At 45.4% G+C, this 26,899-nt stretch overlaps 1 protein-coding gene across 2 annotated transcripts; it reads right to left on the bottom strand.

The window, feature by feature from the left end:
* Positions 1–11,743: 11,743 nt before the first annotated feature.
* On the bottom strand, positions 11,744–26,514 carry CRK (CRK proto-oncogene, adaptor protein). 2 transcript variants are annotated; one of them, XM_066599657.1, is made up of 3 exons: positions 26,163–26,514; positions 23,023–23,555; positions 11,744–14,730 (listed from the first exon to the last, which is right to left on the bottom strand). In XM_066599657.1, exons 1-3 carry the CDS (start codon positions 26,374–26,376, stop codon positions 14,593–14,595), a joined length of 885 nt encoding a protein of 294 aa, XP_066455754.1. In that variant the 5' UTR covers positions 26,377–26,514; the 3' UTR covers positions 11,744–14,592. The 2 variants fall into 2 exon arrangements, with proteins under 2 accessions (XP_066455754.1, XP_066455755.1); XM_066599658.1 differs by having other exon boundaries at positions 14,603–14,730; positions 23,193–23,555.
* Between the last annotated feature and the right edge of the window lie 385 nt (positions 26,515–26,899).

The raw sequence follows: 26,899 nt of genomic DNA, 5'->3' as shown, positions 1-26,899 counted from the left end.
TCGGTTTGTGTGTGAACTGTGTCCTGTTCAGCATATATGTTGTATACTATCTAGAGTGAGCCAGGTCCCTAGGTTCCAGCGTGTTTCCATCCCTATTGGGACGCCCCCACTTGTAGACAGGACTCCTAGGGTTAAGTTGTCTTGTTAGAGTAGGGACTCACAAGGCAAGGACCCTTGTTGTGGGTTCATGAGCTTGCGTACTTTGGCCAAAATACTACCTAATACCTTATATTTATTAGCTATTCCATCTGCTTATGTGTGTTGGTATTATTGGCAAGTGTTTTGGCATTTGTACGCACAGCTGGTTTATCTGTTGTAGTATTACACTGCAGATTGTTGTGAATGTACATTCATATATCATCTCTCAGCACAACCTTGCATTCATCTTAGGCATGGTGTGTCCTTGGCTCAGGGTGACCGCAACGGCGTAAACAGCCATGTTTGGGCATCTTCCCTGGATAGTGTTGTCCCCACAGGTGTAACACAAACTCAATAAGGGTAGCATGAGGCCCCGACCCCTGTAGTAAGACCTATGCTAACAGCCCAGCACTGTGCAGCTCGATTGTCACACCAGACATAGCAGGTCCACCATTAGCAGCCCATTCTCTGCAGAGATAAGCGCAGGTTTACACTGAGCATGTTTAGTTCCTCGAGATCCAATGTGTTTTACAGTAAATGTTCCCTTATTTTTGAGCTGTGTACTTTTTACCATAAAGAGGCAATACTATAGTGTAATAAAAATGATATTTATATGCAACCATAAGGTTACTTTCTGGTGTAAGGAGAACGACCGTGATATTAGCAGAGGGGTTAAGAATTTTTATTGAGCTGAACCACAATTTATAGCGGTAACTGGTCTTAGGACTTGTCAAGGAAGATTACAGTAGGTCCTTGAACACCCTACGGTAACTATGCACACAGGGTCTAGAGGCCAACCCTTAAATATATATGGAAGCCTACTGAATAGCATGTCAGGGTTGATAAGGATGGGTCATTTGGATCTCATCTGCTTGATCATTTTGGTTTCCGAAAGATAAGCTGCTGCCCAGTGTTTCTCCCCTCCCCACATTCATCACAGAGGTCCCATAATTGCCTCCAGTCACTCATATGCTATTAAAGGGGTTGTCCTGCACCGAAACGGGTTTTTTTTTTTTTTTTTCAATAGCTCTGATTTACGAGAACAAATTTGGGGCATGAGCCTGCTTGCAAGTCAAAAAAACTCGTCTGTTGGACCAGGGCAGAGCGACTTTATGGAGTAAGAGGAACGGAAGAGGAGAGAGAAAGGAGTGAGAAGACCAAGAGGCGTCTTGGATTCTTCAGATGAGGCTTCAAGCAAGAGCCAGAGGAGGAAGAAGAGGAAGAAGTCATTGAGCTCAGCGAAGCCCATCGTTCCACCAACTGATTAGGTGAAGAAAGACCTCAGTGTGAAGAAGCGACCCAAGAAGAGGCATCTGGATTCTTCAGTGGGAGAAAAGGACCCACCTGTAAAGATACAGAAAGAAGACCCAGGAGGCTCAGGTACAGCTGGACATCTGGGAAGATTTGGGCGCAGATCCGATCCAAAATCCACATGATTGCTGCTGCAGATTTTGGTGTTGATCTGTGCCTAAATCTGGGTCAAAATCTGAACCCGATGGTGTCGTTTTGGATGTGGATTTTGACACTGATCTGCAGCAGATTTCACCTTTTCAATTGCAGGGATAAGTTGTCTGTAGATCTGCACCAATGGGGAGGAGTTTTACTTAAATATTGGTGCAAAACGTGACACAGAAAATCTGCACTAAATCTGCTACATGTGAACACATCCTGGGGGTCCCACACTGTACTTACAATGTCTGATCACTCATCCTCTGGGGATAAGGAGGGAGGGAAGTGATACAAATGTTACATTGTAATAAATTGTATTTCTGTATGATGTTACTGGCATTTATAGGTTTGCTGCTGATATGTAGTTTTCTGTTTTGTTTTTTCCCAATTCATGCAAACCCGATGCAGGAGTTAAAAAAGAAAACGGGATAGTGCTTACCTGAATCCCCGCACTCCGGTGACTTCTTACTTACCTGGTGAAGATGGCCGCCGGGATCTTCTCCCTCGGTGGACCGCAGGGCTTCTGTGCGGTCTATTGCCGATTCCAGCCTCCTGATTGGCTGGAATCGGCACGTAATGGGGCGGAGCTACAAGGAGCCGCTCTCCGGCACGAGCGGCCCCATTCAGAAGGGAGAAGACCGGACTGCGCAAGCGCGTCTAATGCGCGATTAGACGCTGAAAATTAGACGGCACCATGGAGACGAGGACGCTAGCAACGTTACAGGTAAGTGAATAACTTCTGATAACTTCTGTATGGCTCATAATTAATGCACAATGTACATTACAAAGTGCATTAATATGGCCATACAGAAGTGTATAGACCCACTTGCTTTCGCGGGACAACCCCTTTAAGTTAATACTGGCATCTTTTATACATGGCCCAACTTCCATTATTCCCGCATTGGCAGGCATGTTTCTTCTCAATACCTCTGGAACAGCTCCCGTTTTGTAGTGTACAGCTTGTGGCAGGCACAGCCATTGCGAAGCCTCTCTTGTTAAAGGACAGCTTTCATTCTTCTTCCCTACATTTCATTACCCACCTCTGCAATAGTTACACCCTGGGCTTCATTTGCCCTCTCCTCATCTGTACAGGATCCATGTTCAACTTTTCTTGCCCAAGTTATATGCACTAGAGGAAGTAGTGTGGTGTATTCCAGGTAGGCCATATTGAGGACAGAGACATGAAAAACATGGAGAGGTCAGCCTCCAGGGTATTGGACTAAGCCCTGTATTGCAGTGCTGCCCACTTCTGTTACCCAGACCAGTGCCATAATTCCCATCTATGTGTCCACTAGGCACAGACCAGATTTGGGGGAAGAAATCACCATTCAACATGTGAAGGGGACAAGAGAACAGTTTACATATTTGTGGTCTTCATATGGCTGTGAGGCCTGCAGTACATATGACCTAAGGGCCCTGGTTGCATCTATGCACCCTATAATTAAAGCCCTGGGACAGATTTACGATACTGTTAGAGAAAAAAGCAGCCGATTCAAGCACAGCTTTATGTATTCTACGGTTGAAAAAATGAAAGTTGCTTTGTACAGCTCCTCACTGTAATAACTCTGCCGCATTAGGGCATGCTCACACAGGGCAGATTTGCAGCCGATTTCCCTACACTGAAAAGCAGCAGCGTTTACAGCACATGTGTCAAACACAAGGCCCGCGGGCCGAATCCGGCCCGCTGCCTTGTGTTATGTGGCCCGCGGCGTGCCGACGGCCGCTCACCACTGTAGTGATTACCAGCTGGGGTGCCGCAGCTCCCCGCTGGTAATCACACTGACAGCGCTGATCCCTTCTCCCCCGAGTCCCCTGCTCTTCAGTTCCGCAGGAGAGGACTCAGGGAGGAAGCGTGCCGTGCTGCTCACTGATGTCAGTGCACACCCGGACGCATATGAACTTTTTCCACAAGACTTCTGCACTTGTCAGCAATTCCAGCAATCTGATTGGTTGTTTGGTTCTCTGGGTTGGCTGATTCCCCAATCAGGTTGCTGGAATTGCTCAATAGTGCAGAAGTCTTGTGGGAAAAGTTCATATGCCACCCGGGCTCAGCAGGATCCGAGGAGGAACGGTGCTGACAGCAAGGTGGAGGAGGTAAGCATATGGCTGGGGAAGGGGGAAGTTAATATTGCTGCTGGGGGGTGAGGGTTAATATTGTTGTTGCTGGGAGAAGGTTAATAATGCTCATTGCTGCCGGGGCTGAGGGAGTTAATATTGCTGGTGTGTTGGTGGGGAGGGGTTTAAATTGTTGCTGGCAGGGGGTTAATATTGCTGCGGGGGTCGGGTGGGGTGGTAATATTGCTGGTGGGGGTTAATATTGCTGCTGGGAGGGGGTTAATATTGCTGCCGGGTTGGGAAGGGGAGGAGGGGGGTGTGTGTGTGTTAATATTGCTGCTGGGTGGGTGGGGGTTAATACTGTTGCTGGGAGGGGGTTAATATTGGTGCAGGGGGGAGGGGTTAATATTGCTGGTGGGGGTTAATGTTGCTGTGTGGGGGGGTTAATATTGTTGCTGGGAGTGGGTAATATTGCTGCTGGGAGCGGGTAATATTACTGTAGGGGTCGCTATTACTACTGGGGCCACTGTGGGGATCGCTATTACTAACTGGTCTACTGTGGGGGTCAATATTTTTACTAGAGCAACTATGAGAGTCACTATTATTACTGCGACCACTATAGGGGTCACTATTTTTACTGAGGCCACTATCAGAGTCACTATTACTACTGCGACCACTATGGGGGTCACTATTAGGGCTCGTTCACACGGGCGTAATTGCATTTCGGTCGCACAAATACGCTACGTATTTGCGCAATCGAAAATCGCTTATGCCTGCGTATTTGGGCACGCAGAAAAGAACGTAGATGGGCCCCCTGAGATGGTGCGCAAATATGCATTGAATACATAGGCTTCCTGCGCATTCACCACGTATTTGCACGGCCCATTCACTTCAATGGCCTATCGGGGTGCGTAGTTTGAAACAATATAGGTCATGCTGTGTGAGAATATACATCATGTGAATGAAATCATTGACATCAATGGCTTCTGTTCACTGCATATTATGTACGCAAATACACTGGTGTGAACGAGCCCTTACTGTACTGTCTTACAATCGGCCCTTTGAAGTTCACCAAAAACCTGATGTGGCCCCCGGTGAAAATGAGTTTGACACCCCTGGTTTACAGTAACAAAGTTGATATTTCCAAACATTTATCCATACCCTGCTGAAAAAAACAAACATCTATTAGGCTGGGTTCACACAGGGCGGTTTTGCCGCAGCAGATCCGCCCGTGGCCGCTAATCTCGGGATTAGCCAGCCATGTGGATGAGATTTCTCTGAAATCTTGTCCACACGGGACGGCTAATCCGCTGCGGTAAATCTGGTCAAAACCGCGGCTGCGGCCGCCGCGGTTTCCAAAGATTGAGCAGGTCTGTTTACCTTTCCTTTTTTGTTTATTTACGTCGCGGCCCCACTCTCCTCTATGGGAGCGCCGGCCGCAACGGAAAAGCATGCGGCCGAGCCGCTTCAAAGCCGCCGCGGCGGTTCTCGCGGCGGAAATCTCGCGGTTTTTGCTGCGGCCAAACCGCGAGATTTCCGACGGGAATCCGCCCTGTGTGAACACTGCCTTATGGAAATTAACTTGTGGAACTAAATTTTAATCCACAGCATGTCAATTATGGGGCTGGATTTTCAATGCAGATTCCAAGTCTTCAAATTAAGAATTTAAGGTGTGAAATCCACATGAAAAATAGAGTTCTGCACTAAAATCTATATTAAAATATACCTTTACTGCTGTAGCTCATCTGCTGCTGTTAAGCACTAGAATGGGGGTCCAAGCAAAGCGCTTGGCTGTTCCTGTCAGCCCCTTAGATATTGAACGGAGTTGCAGTCTTCCACTCCATTCACATTTTTCACTGCGTTTTTAGGCGAGGAGAGAGATTGGGGTTTCTGGAGCCTTTAAAATCGGTGGGGCCACTAGGAATCATCCATTTATTACCTATTCTTCAAACATCCTTTACAAACGATGTTATTTCACAATACTACATTTGCTACTCTTGGGATGATCAAAGGGGTCTCTTCAGTTTGATTGGGTCCCTAGGACTTCCCATAATGCAACTAGAGACCACTAAACCACATATAAAACAGCAAAGCAAACCCAGAAAGCACCCCAGGGCTGTTCTTTCAGGCAGCCTGTTAGGGCAACTTTTAGGCATACGCTAGTTATACAAAAAGTATGCAAAGAAAAATGTTTGTTTTTTTAATTAAAAAAAAGGTGTCAGATATACTTAAAAAAAAAATTTCCGTTTGATTCAAGGGTGAAACACTTCATTTTAATTACACTACTACCTTGCTGTAGAGTGTCCACATGTGGACATACCCTTAACAGAAGTAGAATGGAATACTTCATAGACCCAGACCCCCAAAATCAAACCATCCAAAAAGCGCTTCCAGCCCCACCTCCATCCTGAGCTGTGAAGCCGCATGTGGCAGTATAACTAGTAACCAACACAATGTATCACTTCAGGAAAGTACAAGAACACAGATTTCTCCATATCTTTATTTACTAAGCATATTATGAATATACATACATGCTATAAAAAAAAGTTCTGTACTGGTGGAAAAAAGTGTATAGTGTTAATATACAATGGCACATTTTACATTTACTTCACATTGCCCCTTCCAATTAACACAAAATATTAGAGATGCAAGGCTTTTGTTTATCATGATTAGAACGGAAATTAAGGGGGAAAAAAATAAAGTAAAGTTAACAGATCACCCCCGACACTTTGTAGTATAACGTATTAGTGATAACATGCCGGGGGTCCTGACGTTAGTAAGGAATGCAGCAGCCAAGGTTGATCCACTTATTTTTAACAATTAACGAAGTCTAAAAGAATAAACTAGATTTAAATTTAATGTCAGTGATTTCTGTTATCAAATACTGCGGCGATCAGTTCCTCAGTCGTTGCCATTTCATCCGAGTCCTTTCCTAGGCCAACATATAGGGAAATGTCAAACAAAAGAAAAGGAAAAGCTAGCCAACAAGAAAGCGCGCCAAATGCTGAAGGGGTTAAAAAGGTCAAATAATAAATATGGCAAACATATTGCTTTACTAGACGGGAACCCTCTTCTCTAGTCAAGGTATGGCAGAAGCAAGTAAAACGGGAAGAAGTAAATGCTGAAGACCTGTATAAAGTCAGCATATGAAATGCCATTAACCCTTTGCAATCTGAATTTGGATTCAGGGTTTCCTAGTGGGCTTTTTCTTTTTACCATTATACAATGGTGCCATCTGCTGGCTAGAGCCAGTACTGCAGTATGGGACATGCTAGACAGACCCCCAACAACAGAGCAGCCAGTAATATACATTAATACCCTGCCAGACGTCTTCCGACATCAGAGCTGTCAATCAATCAGAATGTCTTCAGACGTCAGTGGATTGGAAAGGGTTAAAGGGTTGTTGTGCAGTTATAAACTACTGATGACCTATTCTTAGAATAGGTGATCAATAGTAGATGCAGTTTGCTGCCCAGGATCAGCAGGCTGATACACTCATGCACTGATTTCTGCAGGGAGCAGACAGCTCCGTTCCCACTGCAGTGGCCAAGCTTGGTATTACACACAAAGTTCTCACTGAGATGAATGGGAACTTTGTGCCTGGCCACTGCAGTAGGAACAGAGTGGTCTGCTTCATGCCGAAATCAGCTTAGTGCATGAGAGCAGCAGCCCAGTGAAATAAATGATCGATAGGGGTCCTAACTAGCAAGCCCTTGCCAATCCATTGCCTTTTGTTAGGCAATCAAGAGTTTACAACTGGCCAAACCTTTTAAAGCAGACTTGTAAAATGCATTTATTACCTATATGCTTCTGAGGGCTGCAGATTATGGCAAGGCAATGAGTGCAATTTATCATGTGTTTAATATAATTAATGCCAACCTTGAAAAAAGTAGAGAGGGGGAAGAGTTGTGGCCAACGTGCAAATTTATAAAAAACATGTGCTTTATTTATTGGTTCACTTCTACACGAAGTGGAAAGGAAAAAAGGTTGCCAAGCAAATTACACCATATGCTCCATTTTGCCAGATCTGGCTCTAGTTTTGCCATTAGGACTACCAAACTCATGCATCTGTCAACATTAAATCTCCACTGGCTTAAGGAAGGGGAGGGGGGGGGGGAACAAAAAACAAAAAACCAAACACGTACTGCGGGATTAAACTGTAGGCACCATACAAAGTTACGCAACATATTCCACCCCATGTGTTAAAATGCTACCAGACATTCCCTTCTGAACCCCTAGAATAACAGGTCAACACGTATGACCAAGAACAGACAGCTAAAAGTCAAGACTGAACTGATCATGGATCCAAACTCCATGCGGTTTCAAGTCCACCATGACTTTTTACAAGAACTCATACACAACGCACCGACTACCATTCTGACTAACCCAAAAGTGTACAACGTGTAGGCAATTTTAAGGCAAGAGCCAATGTATGAGAAAAAGCACCTCAAAATGAAAACCTGTGACTCCACTGCTGAGTTACAGCGTGTGCAGAAACAGTATTAAGGCAGTGATCATACGCTGAACTGTGACGACACCTGAGAAAAGTTTGACATGAACATCCATTAATCGCATCCTGTTTTCGTATGCAATACTATATTGTACAACACATTCTGTACTCCTACAGACATACTGGAATTTCTTTGGAAGACGTTATCATGGTGGACTGTAGTATTAAAATGAGCCGAGCGGTCCGATACTTACACGGTCACATTTCATACCCAAAGATTCAACTGGAGAGCTGCGTCCCCCCCCGGTTACATGCTAAAGACATTTATAACCCTGGCGGAACAAACCAGCAATTCGGAGCTGAAACATTACAAAAATGGAAAACCTTAAAGTTTTACAAGTGCAGAATTCTCAAAAAAGTGGTTTATAATATATATACTTAAAGGGAACCCGTCACCTCCGAACACCATAAACTCTTCAGACAGAGTGCAGACTTTTAGATCGGGAAGCGGGAGAAGAAAAAAAATATACCTCTGCTTCCCAAATAGCACCATAGCCCAATTTATGGTGCCACTCGGAAGGGACGGGTCCTGTTTATAAATTAAAGAGCAACCTTTAAAATTTCACACATTTTGGTGCATAATGAGTTATTCGGAAACAGTCCGATGCAATGTGGCATTCCTGAATGACTGTCAGACCATGCAGAGACCTATACAGACGATGCACGTTGCAGCTGCAGGTTATTAGCAGAGTGCAGTCCTCTATTCCAGGAGCTACGTCTATAATTAATATAGGCCCCCTTTAAAAAGGCTTGCCTGGAGGAGTAAGATTTCTGGGCAGCTCAGTGACCTATGACAGGATATTTAAAGCAATCATTAGCTACCAGTCAGTCCATGTGTGTGAATAGAAGGGAGCGGTCAGATAATTGTATTTGAGGTGTTCTATACACATTTCTTGCTTTTGTAATGCAGCAGAGCCAAGTGGGTTAACGGCTGCCAAGGCCGGCATCAAACGGGTGATAAAAATCGTGCGACGTTTGTGCATTGCAAGACGCACAAATCTGAACCCCATTCTTTTGAGTGGGGTCATGCACATGCGCAATGTTTCATCTAGCTGTGTGCTGTCGCATCGAAGCCCATTGTTTTCATGGTGGGGAGTACGATATGGGGGTGGGATTCATGGCCCCATATCACGCTCAACCGCGAGAAAAGTTAACCTAAGGGTGCATTCACATATGGCGGATTTGGGGTCAAATCTACACTAAAATGTGCAGCACTTTTTCCAATGTGTTGGTCTGCATCAACATAAGCACCATTTGGTGCACACCCATAGATTTCACCATTTCAGTCAAAGGGGTGACGTCCGTGTGGATCCAGGCTAGATTTTGCACAAAAAAAAAAAATTCGTTGCACATCTTCAGCCAGTCTGCCATATGTGAATGCACCCATAAGGTACCTTCTTTTAATGGAACATACAAATGGAATACAGAAGACAGGCCAAGGCATAGATTCACATCAAGGCAGTATTACATAGTATAGGATTTCAACATAAATTTAAAATGCATGTCTATGTATAAACCCCTGTTTATGCTTCGGAGTCCAGTGGGCGGTTCTCCAAGCCATCTCTATGCATTCCTATGTGAAAGTTTCTCAATCACTGACTAGGATGAGTGATTGGACTAGAGCCTAGAAAAATTTAAGTGAAGATGAACATTAAGCCCCAATGATAACATTGTTTGCAGCTGCAGTCCCCAGGCAGAAAAAGGGGCTGTATGCAGATACTAGACCACCTGCTGTTATCTGCACACAGCTCAGGGAGGCTTAAATGCAAATAAAGCTACTAATGAGCATTGGTGCCCATTAGCAGCTTATGCAAAGTGATCGCTCAAACTGCTATTCTATCTTTTGAACAAATTTTAAGTGATCATGTGTTTGTAAATGGGGCTTTACACTGAAGCTTTTCCCAAAAACCAATCTACTCAGCACATTCTCCTCTATAACATGCTATGTGCAGCTCAGACACAATGCTCATCGTGAGTTGAAATGCCCATAGGAAACAGTGGCAGTTCCTTAGCATGCAAGAATTCCCCCTGATGTTCTACTGCTACAATAAGAACAAGGTATAACAGTAAGACCCTACAAGGGTTTTTAACCACCGACAACATTCCTGCCTCATCTACAGGGTAGGGGACCAATGCCTGACTGCTGCGATGTAGAGCAGGTTTGCAGCTCTGCAAGGTTACCATTAAGTTGCTTTGACACAAGCGGTTTGAATTCAGTTTCTTGAAGCCTTAAATACAGGAAAAATTAAACATATAGCCATAGGGTGGCTTGTACGACAGCAGAGCATTCAGCATCCATTGATATGGGTGACGGCTGCAGCAGAAGTTGACAACGCTGTTGCAGCGTGTAGATGAGATTTGCTACAATCCCATCTTGTTGGTAGATCCATTATGGATTATCTTCCCTACATAGTATCTTCCCTACAGATTTTTTTTCCTCCTGATCTACAAGACATTGGCTTCAAAAACTGCATCAAAACGCCACGTGTGGAAGCATCCTCTGACTGCAAGCAAGAAGAGCCTAGAATCTAATACAGCTGGTATGATGTGCTGTATACCGTATAGGTATGAGCGAATCACCAGCCTGTACTCCAGGCCGATACATTGTAGCACAGTCAGGAAAGCAGATTTACTTGTCTTTATTTTAGGATTATCTAGACTGGACAAACTTCTAGAAAATCCTCAACTGCAAGAAATATTAAGTCTGTGCAGGTTTTGAGTTGGATGCAAGCCAGAAAGTCTCCATTCACAAATAGCAAACAGATGTTGGAAACAGAGGAACTCGGACAAGACAGTTGTAAATCTTTTACACCAAGTAGTAAGCTTTACTTAAAAGGAGTTGTCCATTTCTAAACCATTGGTGGCCTATCCTTAGCAGATAGGCAGGGGTTCACCAACCAGGAGCCCTGCTGATCACTGGACAAGTATTCTTACGCACCAAGCCAATTTTTTGCACGCAGCAGACAGCTCTGTTCTAACTGCAGTGGCCAGGCTTGGTATTATAGGCAATCAACTTAGTGGTGCACGAGCGTACCGCCCCAGCAAACAGCAGATCAGTAGTGATCCCGGGTTGCAGCCAACCCCTGATCTATTATTGATGGCCTTTCCTGTGGCTAGGTCATCAGTAGTTTAGAAGGTTTTTCAGTTATTAAAGGTTATTGGAAGAGATTGATTAGGAGGGGCTGCATACATGCTTATATTAAAACAAGCACAAAAAAACCCCAAAACCATGGCTTTGGTTATTTAGTTCAATTATCAGATATATAGTAGTGTTCTACAAGGAAGGTTAGCGTTTACCACCACTTAATTGTTCAATAGGCGCTTGATTTGGTCTGGGATAAAAAAAAATTAAAAATGTCTGAACAGTCAAAAACTACACTTTGCAAAATGCTAGTTTAGGATTTAGTGTGGCTAACTGAAAGAAGGCACCCAGTATGCAGTCAGATTTGGGCATCTGCACGTTCTATAACATTTTTAATGCACATATTCACTAAAGGCTTTTACAGCTATAGATTAAACCAGGGCCGGGCATGTCCAGGGGACAAGAAATGTAGACCTTTTCAGCATTTAGCTTTTTTTTTGGGGGGGGGGGGGGGGGGGGGGGGTCTCTATGGTCTATGAAGGTTGCTTTGGCCGGGCTATTCCTACTGGCTCTACGGAGTGATCCGACTAGCTCCAGAGCCCTATAGTACTCTGGTCCTGCCCAATATAAGCCATCAGAACACATCTAATAACATACCTAAGAGAAATAAAGTTACAGCATATTCACAAATAGGTCAGTGTCATCAAGACAACAGCAAAGTTATCAAATCTACACAACTGGGGAAAGTGCAGTTAAATGGTCCCACATGAGGAACTTGAAATGTAATGGAGTTATCAAAAGTTGGTTGCTCTGTCAAATCACAATCACTACTGCAAACAGGATTAAAATGACTGAACAGGAAATTACCTTCAAACAAGGCAAGAGACAAAAGCCATAATAAAATCCGCAAGTTAATAAGCTGCACTTAAGACATGCCAGACACCTTGTAACATTGGCAACCCTCAAGGCACAAACTCAAAATTAGGGCACATCCTCGGCTCACTAAAACTACTCGTGTGCACCTATGTGAACTAAACCTCACAGAACAGTCTAGTAGTCACATGACCGGCGCTAGAGATCATTAATCCTAGAATGGCATGACAAATGGCAGCAACCCTCCGATCCTGGGCACAAAGATGGTTGCACCTCTTTTTTGACTACTTCTTGATGCACCCAGCATTACTGGTGCATCGTTAGTCTAAGACCCTACATGCTGCTTTGATTGGCCAGTGCTGCCGATGTATACTACTGCACAATGTGCACCAGGTATTCAGAAGCGATGTGCCCACCTTCGTTTCTCCAGGACTGGAGGACTGCTTTAACTAGTGCTTAACATTTTTTAAAGTTCTTGTGTACTTAATTCTATTAAAGTTTCCTTCTGTCAGTCTTCTGGAGCGTCCATTTTCCAGGCATACGATACAAGTCAGTTGCAGGTGGGACATGAACCACTATTGTGTGCCGAAGTAATTAACTAATTTTAATTAAACTACGCATTTACATATAAACTAGTCATAATAAAATAAAATTCCTTATGGTAAATGTGCATTCTAAAGAAAATCTATATAAATTCCACCTAAATCCCTCTTTAAAAGAACTCAGATAAAAGCCATTCAGGGAGTTGTTAAAGAGGCTGTCCAGTTGTAAACTATCTCTCAATGGCCTATCGACTGTTAACTGAGCCAGTGCGCTCAGCTGACTTCAACAAGAAGCAGACAGCTCCATTCTCTTTGCAGTGGCCAGTCTTGGTATTGCAGGCAAAATCCAATACAGTGGGAACTTCTCACTGCAGGGGCTAGGCTTGGCATTGCAGTCCAAGTTCCAACTGTATTAAATTGGAGCCTAACCTGCAATACTAAGGCTGGCCACTGCAAAGAGAATAGAGCTGTCTGCACAAAAGCACTGGGCCAGAAAACAACTGATTGGCAAGGGTCCCAGATGAACCCCTGCTGATCTAATATTGATGTATCCTGATAGGTCATTTAGTTTAGAACCAGACAAACCTTTTTAAAAGGGTTGTCCCATAAACATTTATTCCCTAGCCTGTAAATGGTACATAACCTACCTGACCATTGGGGTCTGACTGCTAGGACCTGCAGTAATCACGAGAACCGGGGTGTCAAGAATGCATGCTGCCAATCCATTACATTTCAAATGGAACTGCCAGAGATCGATAAATGCTTCACCTCAGCCACTGCCATTGAATTGGGTAAGGCAGTGGAGTGCATGCATGACCAACTGCTCCATTCATTCAGAGACCCCCACACTGTCATGATTAGTGGTGGTCCAGTGGTATCCTATATACAGGGAATAGCTTCTATTCCTGCGACAACCCCTTTAAAACAATACATGAAGGTTCTATGTCAATGCAATACAAATGCAGAAATACCAGTGATTCAATTATCCTTTTACCCCCCGTCATTAAATTGTCTTTATTTTAGTAGTTTCTACATATCAACATAAAATACATAATTTCCATATTTAACAATTAGTGTACTCTTGTTCCCCATAGAAAAGAAAAAAAAAATTACCTCTAAAAGCAGGCACGTGCTACGAAGGCCAAAATATTATGGAAGCTCTTGTTATATCATAGAAATAAAAAATACTAGTTTTTTTTGTCCTTGTTGGCAACAAAAGATGCACCTAAATATATGTAATAATCCAAGGTGTGAGGCACGTGATGGAATTAGGTCACAGAGAACACATTGCAGCGTTCTGAAGTGGTGTGTTACTTACTAAGTAATCAGCATTCACAAAGGGAAAGGAAAAAAATGAGGGTGTTGGTCCAGGCTGCCAGGAAATGGATTGAAGCCCGTAGCTCAAACCTTTTAAAACTGAAGCAATAATACTGGGAACGGCTGAAAAGGGAGAACGAGCTCTTCTTTAGGTTACATCTACATTGGCCGATTAGCCATAATGGACACGATGATAGGACCCAATTAGAGACACACAGTGTTTACCTAAGGGAATATATTTCGAGAGTCAGTAATATAAATTGGCAATGTCCAAAACTGGAAAATAGAAGAGTGAGTAAGGAAGATACAACAAAGGCCCTATAGAAAAAGTCTCTTGTCCCTTGCTACAAGCGATCGTGCAGTTCACTGCATCCACATGTTAGGAGATATTGCCGTGGGTTGTCGTTTATACTCTGCCTACTTTCAAGACACAATCCGATCTCGTACCCTGATTCTGCCAAATCTCATAGGAACTGAATGATTGCAAGGGATTCTGGGGTATTACTACTTTCATCGGCTAAATATCTTGAAACCTGTGGAAGGCAGTCTAAACGGCAGATGGAAAAAAAAAAAAGTGGGAAACAGAGCAAGACTGTTCGCATTTTATAAACCGCTCCGGGCCACACTCAGCTGAAGTCTTCATCGGGGTTCTGTTGATCCAGCAGGCGCACGTGTGTGAAGGGAAAGTGACCGTATTTGCCGTTGCATTCTCCTTCCCATTGACCACTGACGTTAATCTTTGTTACCTTTACTAGGTCACCAACCTGTAGAAAAAGGGAAAAGAATGTAAGTTAAAAAATTAGCCACTTTAAAGAAAAAAAAAAATAAGACCCCAAAAGAACTGTCTTAACATGCAACGGTAAAATACAATTCATTAGCGCTGTACAGTGATGCATCGACTGATTCCGGTTGCGCATGCTGTCCATCGTTTATGGAATGAAAGAAGCAATGATTACCAATTAGAAACAGTCACCATAGATCATTCACACTTCAATGTACAGTAGACATGTGGCTTTCTGAAGATTTGGTCAATAAGGTTTAAATACTATAACTGTAAGGGTGGGTTCACACGGGGCGTATTCCCGTCGGAAATCTCGCGGTTTGGCCGCAGCAAAAACCGCGAGATTTCCGCCGCGGTTTAAGAGGAGAGCGCGGCCGCGACGTAAAAAACAAAAAAAAGAAAGAAAACAGACATGCTCAATCTTTTGAAACCGGATTTACCGCAGCGGATTAGCCGTCCCGTGTGGACGAGATTTCTGAGAAATTTCATCCACATGGCTGGCTAATCCCGAGATTAGCGGCCGCGGGCGGATCTGCTGCGGCAAAACCGGGGCAAATCCGCCCCGTGTGAACCCAGCCTAAAGGGCTTCAAATGTAGACTCTTATGGAGATGGCAAAAAACAAAAAAAAAATTTTAAAAAAGAAAAGCCTAGGTACTGTGGTTCTGGAACTTCCAACAATCAGTGGTGATAGTAAGCAAAAGTTGCACCTAAAGCAAACATTTCTTTTGCAGATGTTGCTGTCCATGTAAGACTGTTCACATTGTAAGGGAGCAATATGTCTGGAAGTATACAGAGAGTAGTAGTGCCCAATGTAGGCCACAGTAAAGCCATACAGTGACATACAGCAACAACTGTCCCCAAAGAAAAGGGGTGCAGAGAGGTCCTGCTCACATCACGTTTAGGTTGCACACTCCTCTAACACTCCTTTTAGACGGGCTGATTACAGTATGAATGAGTGACGTCACCGCTAACTGTTGCGCTCATGCGGCCTGTTCAGACGGACAGAGGCATCGTTGGCTCGGTCGAACGAGCTTCGCCCAAGAGAATACAGGGACTGAACGATGGCCGTTTAAACTGCACGAGCCAATGAGGATTTTTATGCCCGAATTAGAATGGACAAAAAAAGTGAACAATTCTTGTTCGTTGTTGGCTCGTGTTTAGACTGAACCATTATTGCGCACTTTCGCTCATTTAAACATTTTGTGAATGCTAGTATATGCACATGGCTGGATGCATCCCGGATTTTCCCGCATCTCAGCCACATGCCGTTTCAGCGCTGCGTGTTAGACAATCAGTACTAGGCGTGTTTACTGCCCTGTCCCCGGCTCATGGAGTCAGCGGCAGAGCACAAGACAAAGCAGTGTGTATGAGGACAAGACATGCGGGTGCTGTGTAATAACTGGAGAAGACCGTATATGAGGGCTGAGAGGACCGCAGGGGTGTTCCTAGTACTGTATGATAACTGGAGAAGAGGAGAGGACAGTCAATAGGGGGGGCTGTGACAACTAGAGGGGTGTTCCGAGTACACGGGTAGTTGTGATGACTTCAGAGTGGAACCTCATCTTTAAGTGACCCTCCAGTTTTGAGACAGAATTCTGTCCTGAATAGAGGGGTATATTACCTGCAGTTCTCTGCCACCGCTCTGTCTGCCAGTTTGAGGTACTGCCTTCACCCATACAGGATGGCTGCATACATTTTTTAGCTAGCTAATGCAGTTATTGCTCCGACTGGCCAGTTCTGAGCACATGAGCAGCTCTGACTAGTTAGAATACTAATGCACTATACCTGTTCTCAGACAGTATCAATGCAGTATGGAGACTAGGTAGTTAAAGATTGCGTCGGCCAAAAACAGGACTAGAACTGGCAGAACAGCAGAGAAGAACAACTGGCGGTACTATAGCCCACCCCCTCCTCGGTCCCATTCTTATACATACAGCGAGTGTTGTGCTTGCACAGCAATTCCTCAAGAACCTGCCAGCACCTTTGGGACCAGCTGAGCCTGTAATAAGTGGCTGTCTCGGCATTCACTGGAAATAGTTATAACTTACTAGTGACGAGTCCAGGACTCTCCACCGGCATCTGGAGCCTATGAAGCCAAGGACAACACCCCTCACCTCGCTGTGCATGCCAATGGAGAGTCCTGGACTCCTCACTGTTAAGTTATAACCCGTTCTAGATCATGGCGAGGCAGCCGCTTGTCTTGGGGACAGCTTCACAGCACACTCATGGTTTAGTGGCCCCGAGGATACAGAGATTATCAGATCTGTCTCCTACATATATAAAAACATCTTGGCATTTTTAGTTTAAAAAAAAAAAAAAAAATTCTAATTTTAGGCCATTTCACCCAGTCCCACCCCCACAGTATTCAAGCTTGCTGCATTCTCAGCATGTGATGGATCAGCTTTTAAAAGAAAGGGTCACATCTTTTTAGCAATATGAAGCCTATAGACCAATATCTGTCACTGCATAGTGAATAAAACTGTACCTTTATTACCTTCCTCACAAGCTACTACATGGAGATATAGCCTGAGCACTTCCTGCTAATTAGCGATGTCCCCTTCACTGCTGAGTGACGTCTCCAGCAATGGCCGCTGAAGTCAAGCGTTCCATCAACGGCGCATCTCAGCGCACATGCGTGATGTTATTCCAGATGAGCGGAAAAGGCAACACATGTACTGCTCCCTCAGGGCAGCTCAGGTGCTCCGAAGATGGAACACATGAGGTCTTCAGCAGCCATTGCAACAGACGCCAGGTACTGGTGTATCTTGTCTCCACCGGAAGCTAGGGGTTTGACAGCCCTTAGCAGGAGGGACTGCACCCTAGCTGCCGATTCGCTACGGTCAACACGCTTCTGCATTGCTGGCCGCCTGCTAACACACTGACAACGGACAGCAGGCTGTGGAGGGCGATGGGGAGACTGAGCGGCTGTCCGTAAACTGTCTGCCGCAGGCAGCCCACATGGACGTGCGCCGTGGTGCTTTTGGCCCATTCGCCCACAAACCCAGTGATAGCGGACCAGGGAGGACACTACGGAGCCTGACAGTTACAGCACAGCGCCCAGCACCGTTCCAAGGCCGAGAGAATGACCGGCTGATCGTCCAGAGGCTGCTGCCGCCGCCAGTGGCGAGAGAAATGCGCAGGTGTTGTGTCAGCCCCCCATCCATCGTTTAGGCTAACGTGGAGCAGGTCAGCACAGACTTCACATGATCGGAGGCAGCAGAGATCCGAGGGTGCCAGATCCATTCTGGGCCACCGGCCAGCAGAGACATGTGACAGAGTCCAAGTGCCGCTCACGGGTGCAGGGCAGTGGAGATGGGAGGCCCAGCAGTGAAAGTTACAGGCTGCAACAGCCAATTACCACCTGTGGGCGTCACCAGGCCATCCCCTGTATGTCAAGCAGCCTAACCCATGTCTCCACCCATTCTTCTGGTGGAGACAAGATGCACCAGCACCCAGACGTCATTTAAAAGGGGGGCATTTTTATAAGGAAGAGGTAAGGAGAGCGCAGACCGCAGTGCAATGTGAACCACCCATTGGATGGTCCATCATTAATTAACATATAACCTTTAAGCACTTCCCTTGCTGTATCTCCAGATAGGAGCCTGTGAGGAAGGAAATAAGGATACTACTTTATTCATTGTGCGGTACCCCGTTGGCCCTTCAGGGATCTGCTAGGTTAACACTTGTAAGACATACAACCACCATTTACAGGTGGTCTTCAGTGCGGCTCCAGAAGAGATTGCTGCCATCTTATTCTGTATGAGCCAGTATACATTAGACATCAAGAGCTTGCCATTACTATTCAGCACATTCACAGAGTATTTTCTCATTACTAATCAGACTGCACTTCAGAATCAGCTCAATTTCTAGGCAGGTCAGGACTAACAGCACCATATAGATTAGGGTGCCTTTACATAGGGCGTAAAGATACACCATGGACAAATCCGCATGCCGATCTGCAAGGGGAGAATTCCACAGCAAGTCTGTAGCAAAATCTGCATGCAAGACATCAGAATTTTGGTGCAGATTTGTTTGTGGCGTATCTTTATGCCCCAAGCATCCTTCCTACAAGCACGCTACCCAACGCATGATACAGATGCATTAGGAAATGTTCACTGGGCATCGGCTGTTTCATACTAGCATCGGACAAAGAAGAGTAATTTAGAGATCTCCTGTTGTATCCACCGTTACCGTAAACTGGTCTGCGTGGGAACCGACTACAAACTAATCATGTGTAGCATAGTACAAGGTATTAGAACTCAGACAAACACATCAATGTTGGCCAACGAGCCAACATTTATGGGAGCCTCCTGATAAAAGATATTGTGTGTAGACCGAGGAGGTTGTGCTCACATCACAAAACACTGCAGCATGCTGAGCTATTTTGTCTGGGAAAATTCCACACACCATGATGGAAGCCCAATGGACCCCATTACAGTCAGTGTGGTGTGTTGGCTACTGTACAAGTTTCTATCTGGCATTCGGTTTTCCTGTTCCCATGACGGAGCAAGAAGATGGAATTCCCAAACACATATGTGAACGCAGCCTTAGGCTACAGGGGGTCTGGCAGCGGCTTAGGCCTCTCACGTCATCATAAAGCAATAACCATGCTTGGCCGAGTGGTCAGTCCTACAGTAACTGGTCCACCGCTATAGTCAAGCGCTGACAAGCAGGCCACTAAAGGGTCACATTGGCTCCTAGTCTACATGGCCCCTGCATTCACCTCTGTGCCAGCATAGACATATAAGGCTTTTCCGACGTGACTAAGCTTTATTTTGTTACATTTAGACACTTGGAAAACTATATTTGAGGAATGTGCCAAACAAGAAAGGATGAATCATAAGATTAGTAAGTAAGCCCGCATGTAAAGCTCCAGCTGTTTCCTAACTGGGAAGGGGAGTCCAAACTAAGCCTGCTCACATGGGAGCCCGGCTAATCCCACCGGAATAGGAGAGAAAGCAAAGTATGTAAGCAGATTTTAATAAAATTAAAATGAAATCCGCAATCAGTGAACTTCATCAGTACATAATGCAGTGAGAACTAATAGAGATATGTCTTCTGCGCAAATAATCAGACCCCCCCCCCTCCGGACACGAAGTTTATTTTAATGTATAATCAAAAGCATGGATGGGATACGTATCTGACTGGTTGGGGTCAAACTGCTAAGACCCTCATCGATCACAAGAACTGGGGTCCCCAGTGTCTCCGAATGAACAGATTGGTGCCCACGTGCGTGCATACATACTACCGCAACATTTCAGTGGGACTGCTGGAGATAGCGGAGTACAAGCACACAGTTATCTCCGGCAGCCCCATCGAAATGAATGGTGCGGTAATGCACACCGCTTTCAAAGAGACACAAAGGACCCCCATTCTCATGATCGATAGAGGGTCCAGCTATCGGACCTCCACTAATCAGATCCTTATCCCCCCCATCCTGTGGATAGGAGTTATTTTCATACATGTAGTCCAATAGTTAGAATAGGGCCTATGTAAGATACTTGCAGGGTACTGTATGGCTGCCTCAGTAACTACACCTACCAGCATGCCGTCACGTCTCTTCACACCATATTGGATTCAATAAAACATCAAGCATTCAATTGATGCGCCGTTCTACTTCCTCACTCTTCATACCCATTTAGGTGGAGTGGAAGAGAGTACAGCGGGAGCAACACTACATGCAAATGGCCATATTATGGCTCCATACTAGTCTCAAGTGCCATGGATGTTTATTACAACATGCAAAGAAGAACATAGGACCTCACTATGCCTTTCTATGCACACAGTTTTATAGGGAAGCATTCAGAGCGCTTTTGCAGGTTCATGTGTTGTGAGAAAACAAAATTGGTGTCATGTTCCATCAGACGCGGCAGAGCCACCATGCAGCACAAGGAGGTCCTACGACTCAATATTATGGAACCTGTGTGCCGCCCTACAAGCTCCATGTATGCAAATCCAACTCATAACAGAGCACCAGAGAAACCATTTGGTAAGTCTGGACAACAAGGCCATTATTGCCTATATCTGAATAACCCCCATTACCAAGGTTTTACTTTGAGGGGATGAACAGTTACAACGTCTCAGCACAACATTGTTCTGGGCATATGTACAGCAAGCAGATTGGCACAATCCACCGAGGATCACTCCCTCAAGTTAGCAACAGATAGAATTTCTACTACCAAACTAAAATCAGCATAGATCTGCTCAATATAGGCCGGAATACCAGCACCGTCCTGCAGCCAATAGAGAAGAATTCTGCTCTAACTTTTCCCCATTATTTGGCTAAAGTTTACTCTGAGCAGCAGTTTTCGTTAAGTATTTCAGTTTTAGCAAAAACCATTTACTATGTAGATGGAAAGTTATGGAATTATCCAATTTCTTTGCAGTCATTGTACGGCATCCTGTCCATGCGAGTGTCACACAAGGGCACCGTTAGTGCAGTTATCACAAATCTGACAGGCACCTGAGTGAGCATCACAAACTCCAGTGGAGCACAACGTCACCTCTGACTGCTACGGCAATTTACGGTGTTCTTTATATGTAAATGTAATCTTTAAAGCAACTCTCCAATCCTGGACAAACAGATGGCCGCACCACTTCTGTCTACCCGATGATACTCAATGTACATTAGTATGTATTTGTAATCTAAGACACTACATGCTGTTCTTACTGGCCAGCACAGCTCAATCTAAGCAGCTGTAGTGTCTTATCTAATGATATACCGAGTATGTCAGGTAGGCAGAGAAGCGATGCAGCCATCTTTGTTTCTCCAGGACTGGAGGGTCACTTTAAGCAGTTGTCTCTCCATGACAATTTTCAATTCGGCTGGGATTCCCTGCTACAGCAGAACTGCAGGGTCATATGAAGAAAAATAGAAGTGGAGAGGAGCTGCTACCGTTAAAAAAAAAAAAAAAGAAAAGAAAAAAATTAAAAAAAAAAAAAAAAAAAAAACCACACTTTATTGAATAAAAAGCATACAGCTCACAGGTCCACTCTGAACGCGTTTCGCCTACAGTAGCCTTTGACAAAGGCTACTGTAGCCGAAACGCGTTCAGCGTGGATCTGTGAGCTGTATGCTTTTTATTCAATAAAGTATGAAAATTTTTATTTTTTTTTTAACGGTAGCAGCTCCTCTCCACTTCTATTTTTCTTCATATGGAATTTAGCCGTCTGCCACCGGCTGTTTGAGGATGGAGCTCCTGTTGAAATTCAGATCTCCCTGCAACATTGGAAGATACTGCTGGTGAGGTGAGCCCATATTTCTCTTTTTTGCTTATTCACCTGCAGGGTCATAGGAGACCCTGATCAGCTCTGCCAGTGACTAATGTCACTACAGGGGATGTTTTCCCCTGTAACTGGGGCTCCTATGTTTGCCCCAACTACAGTGGAAAAATGTCAAAAAAACGAAACATGTGAATATCCCTCAAAAATTACAGAACAAAACAATACATAACAAAAGAAAATAACACAAAGCCAACCAAAACAGTCGCCGTATGCGCCCTGTAAACCAGAACTAAACATATTATATATCAAAACGCTCAAAACCAGATCAGGAACCCGTTCCTAGACTTTATTTTAGCGTAAATATACTAATAAAAAAAGAAACTATAAATGGTTAAAAAAAAAAAAAAAAAAAGCATTTTTTAGCATTTTACTCCCAATAAAACTAAAAAAAAAAGTCAGTAATAAAAAAAAATTAAAAAAATAGTCCTATATGTCATGGGAAAAAAATGCTGCAAAAATAATTTTGGTAGCTGAAGGGGGGGGAAAAAAGGCCAGTAAAACAACCTGGTCCTTAAGGGGTTAAAACATAATAACCTACATGAATATGAGTCAGCATGGAATCTAATCTGCGCTGCTTCCCCTGAATTTCCAATCTTCTCACCAATGAGTGACTGAAAAGTCCCGTTCATATGTTAGCATTTGGGACTTCCTATTAACCCCTTAGATGCAAGTCGCTACCGTAATCTGCGATCCTCTTCATCTGCATAATGGGAGTTTTCAGCACATAGTTTACACGCATTTTATTGCTGACCATGTTTGAAAAGCTCTACTGAACGACACTGGCACAAGTGCCCTGAGCCCACTTACTCCGGGTGGATATGGCAAGTGGAAACATTTACACCGAACCAAGAGCTCTGGATAACACGAACCCGAGCCGCCCCCCTGCACGATGCATGGTTTACATTTGTACTTAGATGTATGAATTATTAGTTAGCACTTGAAAGGAAAATTAACTGGAGATTTTCCTTCACAGCTGCACCCATTATATACCTCCAAAGCCAAGGCCGTCTTGTCGTAGGCATTGGGGACTCGCTTCTGGATAACCCTGGCAAAAATGGGCCCATTCTGGAGGTTAGGCAGCGGAGTGTTGACACTGGGCTGGGCATAGGGCCCTGGCTCCGGCCCACCCAGTTGCTGCGGATGCGAATTTTCCTGGTTACCTCCAATCAGAGCGGACCCGGGAGTTGATGGAGGCCTGTACTTTTCGACATAAGGGACAGGTATCATGCCCCGTCTTCCTTCGCTGTCCTCAGCATTCCACCACTGCTCCTCAGGTTTATCTCGGATTCTTAGGATGTCTCCCTTCTTAAATGGAAGATCTTCGTCATCATTACCATTAAAGTCAAAAAGGGCCCGGACGTACTCTGCTTCTTCTTGTCTCTGGATCACTCCAGACTGCTTAGACTTGGATATAGGCTCTATTAAAGTGGTAGTGTCCAGATAATGGATTTTGTAAAATTCCAATAGCGCAGGTAAGGATTCAAACTCTTGATCACCTATCCTGAATCGAGACTGATTTACCCCTGGAAAGAAACCAGAAAGAGTGAGCACGTTTCTACAGAGCAGTAGTCAAACTTGTCATCTTATACACAACTAGGTCAAACTTTACCGAAAACTAATTTAGCACATAACCCACGGCGGATGGTGGTCAACTATGGAAAGCATGCACTGCGTTACTCGCGGCAGGAGTAACGCAATGCACTATCCCCCGTGGACAGGAGCCCTAACTCATGTTTTGCAGCACAGAGTTGGTTGTTTACATTGGTCCCTGTTTCCACTGGAGCTCACAATCTAATCTCCAGATTAACCTACAGCTAAGTGTAGGAGGAAACTCATGGGGACACCATACAGCCTAGCATTTGTTGTACAGGGGAAACGTAGTATTACAGGAAGGTCATTTACTTGAATGGTCATCCTTTTAATACAAGGATGGCTTAAGGGCCATTTACACATAACGATTATCGCTCCAAGTTTGTTCAAACGACCGAAATGAGCGATAATTGTTACATGTAAACGTGGGCATCGTGCAGTTTTTGCTTAAACAATGATTTTAAGTTGAACCTAAAATCCATCATTCAGCTGGTGAGAGATAAAGTATCTCTCAACAGACTGCACACCGTTATCTCCACGGTAGTTGGCAGATAACATTGTAATCTGCTGACAGACATGAAGATAACACTGCAGCTGTGTGCACAGCTGGGCGTGTGATTAGTCACATGCTGGGCTCTGCAAACAGCTCCTGGCCATTGACACTTTATGCAAATAGATCGCACAATCTTTCAGTCCTTTGAAAGATTATTTTTGCATGTAAATGGGCCTTTAGTCTGCCGGACTGGGAGCTGATCATACAGAGTGGTTCTCCCTCCTGGCTTGGAGGAGGTTCAGAGCCGGTAACCCTCTCCTTCCATGATGTCGACATGAGATTATCCCCCTTTAGTAATTTAGAAGTCACTAGGCTCAGTTTACACTGGTGTCATTGCTGTTGATCTTGAAAGATTCATTATAGAACAGCCATTGTTACAAGATTTAACATACAATGTCACACGCACAGTCTGAGAATATTCAGCCAATCAGCAAGGGCATTACAATGGTAAAACAGCTGTTACCAAGTATATGCACTGCCCGGCTGCTCAGTAGCACCTCTGCAGTATACAGTATGGTACTACACATCCTGTACCATTTACTCAGCCCAAGAGAACGCAGGGTAACGCAGTGCAAGCTTTCCATAGTGTTGCCATGAAAAGCGCAGTCCCCGTCCACGAGTGGAGAATCAAAGCGATTCTCCGCTCGCGGGATTCAAATCCCAGCATGCTGCGATTTGCCGCGGTGAGCCTATCTGTCAGATAGGCTCAGTGCGGAGAATCTTCAGCTGTCTCCTGCTCCTCGGCGGCGGCGATCCGCCGCGGAATATCTCTACGCCCGTGGACAGGCAGCCTTAGAGTCCAGTAGCCGGTCCTTGCAGAGTGACAGCCGTATCCATAGGCAAAGATGGCTTTACTCTCCAGCAGCCCTGCCTCCTGAGCCCATAGGAAGCACAAAATAGGATGAAAATATTACGTTATACGGCATCTTTACCTACAAAGCCATATATCATGCGCTCAGCCTCCATTGTTTTGGATGAAAAGGTGTCCTGATTGTGTAAGGATCATATAGGGGCACAGCAGGGCTGCAGAGTTAGTACCACCAACTCCAACCAGGGCCGTGGAGTCAGTCAGTCCCATTTTGGATGAAATGTACCAACTCAGATACATGTTATATTTTGGTCCCCTTCTGACTGATACCTTTCAACAATCAGATCTCTGTGTTGTAAGCTGCTTGCTGAAAGTTGCAAGAAGTTTGCATGGCGGATGGCTCTGGCACGCCGGCCAACCTGCTGGATGCATGCACAGTACAATTTTTTAAAATCCCCCGTTTTCCCGCAGAACGGCGGCGCGTCCGCAGTGACAGCTGTGGTGCAGATCGGACGGCTTGCCTTGACTTCAATGGAAGCAGTCCGCGGGGGATCAGCAGATAGATGGAGATTTTAACCGCTTTGCAGGCGCTAATGCATCCCTATGGGCGGCTTGATTTGCGCATCTCCCACCAATCAAATCCGCCGGAGGACATGGGGCCATAGGCTGGCTGAGTATACGAAGGCCTTACGTTTACACGTAGCGATCATCACGCATTAACGTTCATTCTAACAAATTTGCATAATCGTCCCGTGTAAATGGTTATCTGCTGCGCATATTCGTCCTGGCCCATACAAAGCCCAGTATTGGCCCCCCACGCCAATACTGGGCTGCCCCCATGTAACGCACGGCAGGCTCCACACTTTAGAACCCTTGCTCAGAGCCTCAGGACGCGGCCATCAAGAACCGTGAGGCGTGCAAGCTGTGCTGCAAACACCGAGCGACCCATTCTGCAGCATCCATAAAGAAGGTAAGTCACGGACGTTACTAGGCGACCGACAACGGTCCTCACGCCAGAAGCACGGAGCAAGCGGCCTACAACTTCATGCACAACTCCGTCTGTGGCAGGAGCAGCCGGCCCTCAGTTACCATGGCAACACCAGACCGCTGCTGAACCCCAGGGTGCTGGTTACCCCCCCTTGTAGGTGAGGCCGGTGGCGCCCCCAGCTGCTCACTCACCAGACTGCCGGTTGTTGCTGACGCTGTTGATGATGTAGTGGGACACCTTGGAGTTCTCGCTGACGGACAGCACGTAGTCCCCAGGGATGGTGGCCGAGTCCCGCACCAGGAACACCCCGTGCCGCTGCCCCTGCAGCAGGTTCACCGCCTCCTGTCGGTTCTGCCGCCCCCAGTACCAGCTCGCTCGGTCTTCAGAGTCGAAGTTGCCGGCCATGGCCTCTGCTCGTCCCCGGTGCTCTTTCCCCGCCTTTTAGGCGCCAATGGACGCCACCCGCAACAGACACGGGAAACGGGCACCTCAGCCGATCCCGACCTCACCGAACCCGAAATGGCGGCACAGGAAAGATCTGACCTCACCTTCCGGAAGTGCGTCATCAGCGAGCGCCGGCGACGTGAGCAGTGCGCGCCGCTGATGACGTCACTGCGCTGCGGCCGCCGAGTAGTCGCTCGGGGTAGTAATGTCAGACGGGGGGCTGGAGTGGGTTTTGTGGCTCCTGCGGGCTTTTAATAAAATATTTAATGTAAATAAATTCCTAAAGAGTAAAAATAAAATATGTTGAAAATTGTTGTGAGATTCTTTAGGGTGAATGGCTGTAATAACTCTGCAGTGCGCCCTGACCTGCACCTGTAATAACTCTGCAGTGCGCCCTGACCTGCGCCAGGTCAATTTAGGCTGCATGGTTTGTCCATGGGTTTTACCCCTTCAAGTGAAATTTGCGTTGAAATGGGGTCAATGT

Source organism: Eleutherodactylus coqui, chromosome 4 (assembly GCF_035609145.1).
Source record: "Eleutherodactylus coqui strain aEleCoq1 chromosome 4, aEleCoq1.hap1, whole genome shotgun sequence".
NCBI classification, from domain to species: domain Eukaryota; kingdom Metazoa; phylum Chordata; class Amphibia; order Anura; family Eleutherodactylidae; genus Eleutherodactylus; species Eleutherodactylus coqui.
This window is presented reverse-complemented; position numbering and strand designations above follow the sequence as displayed.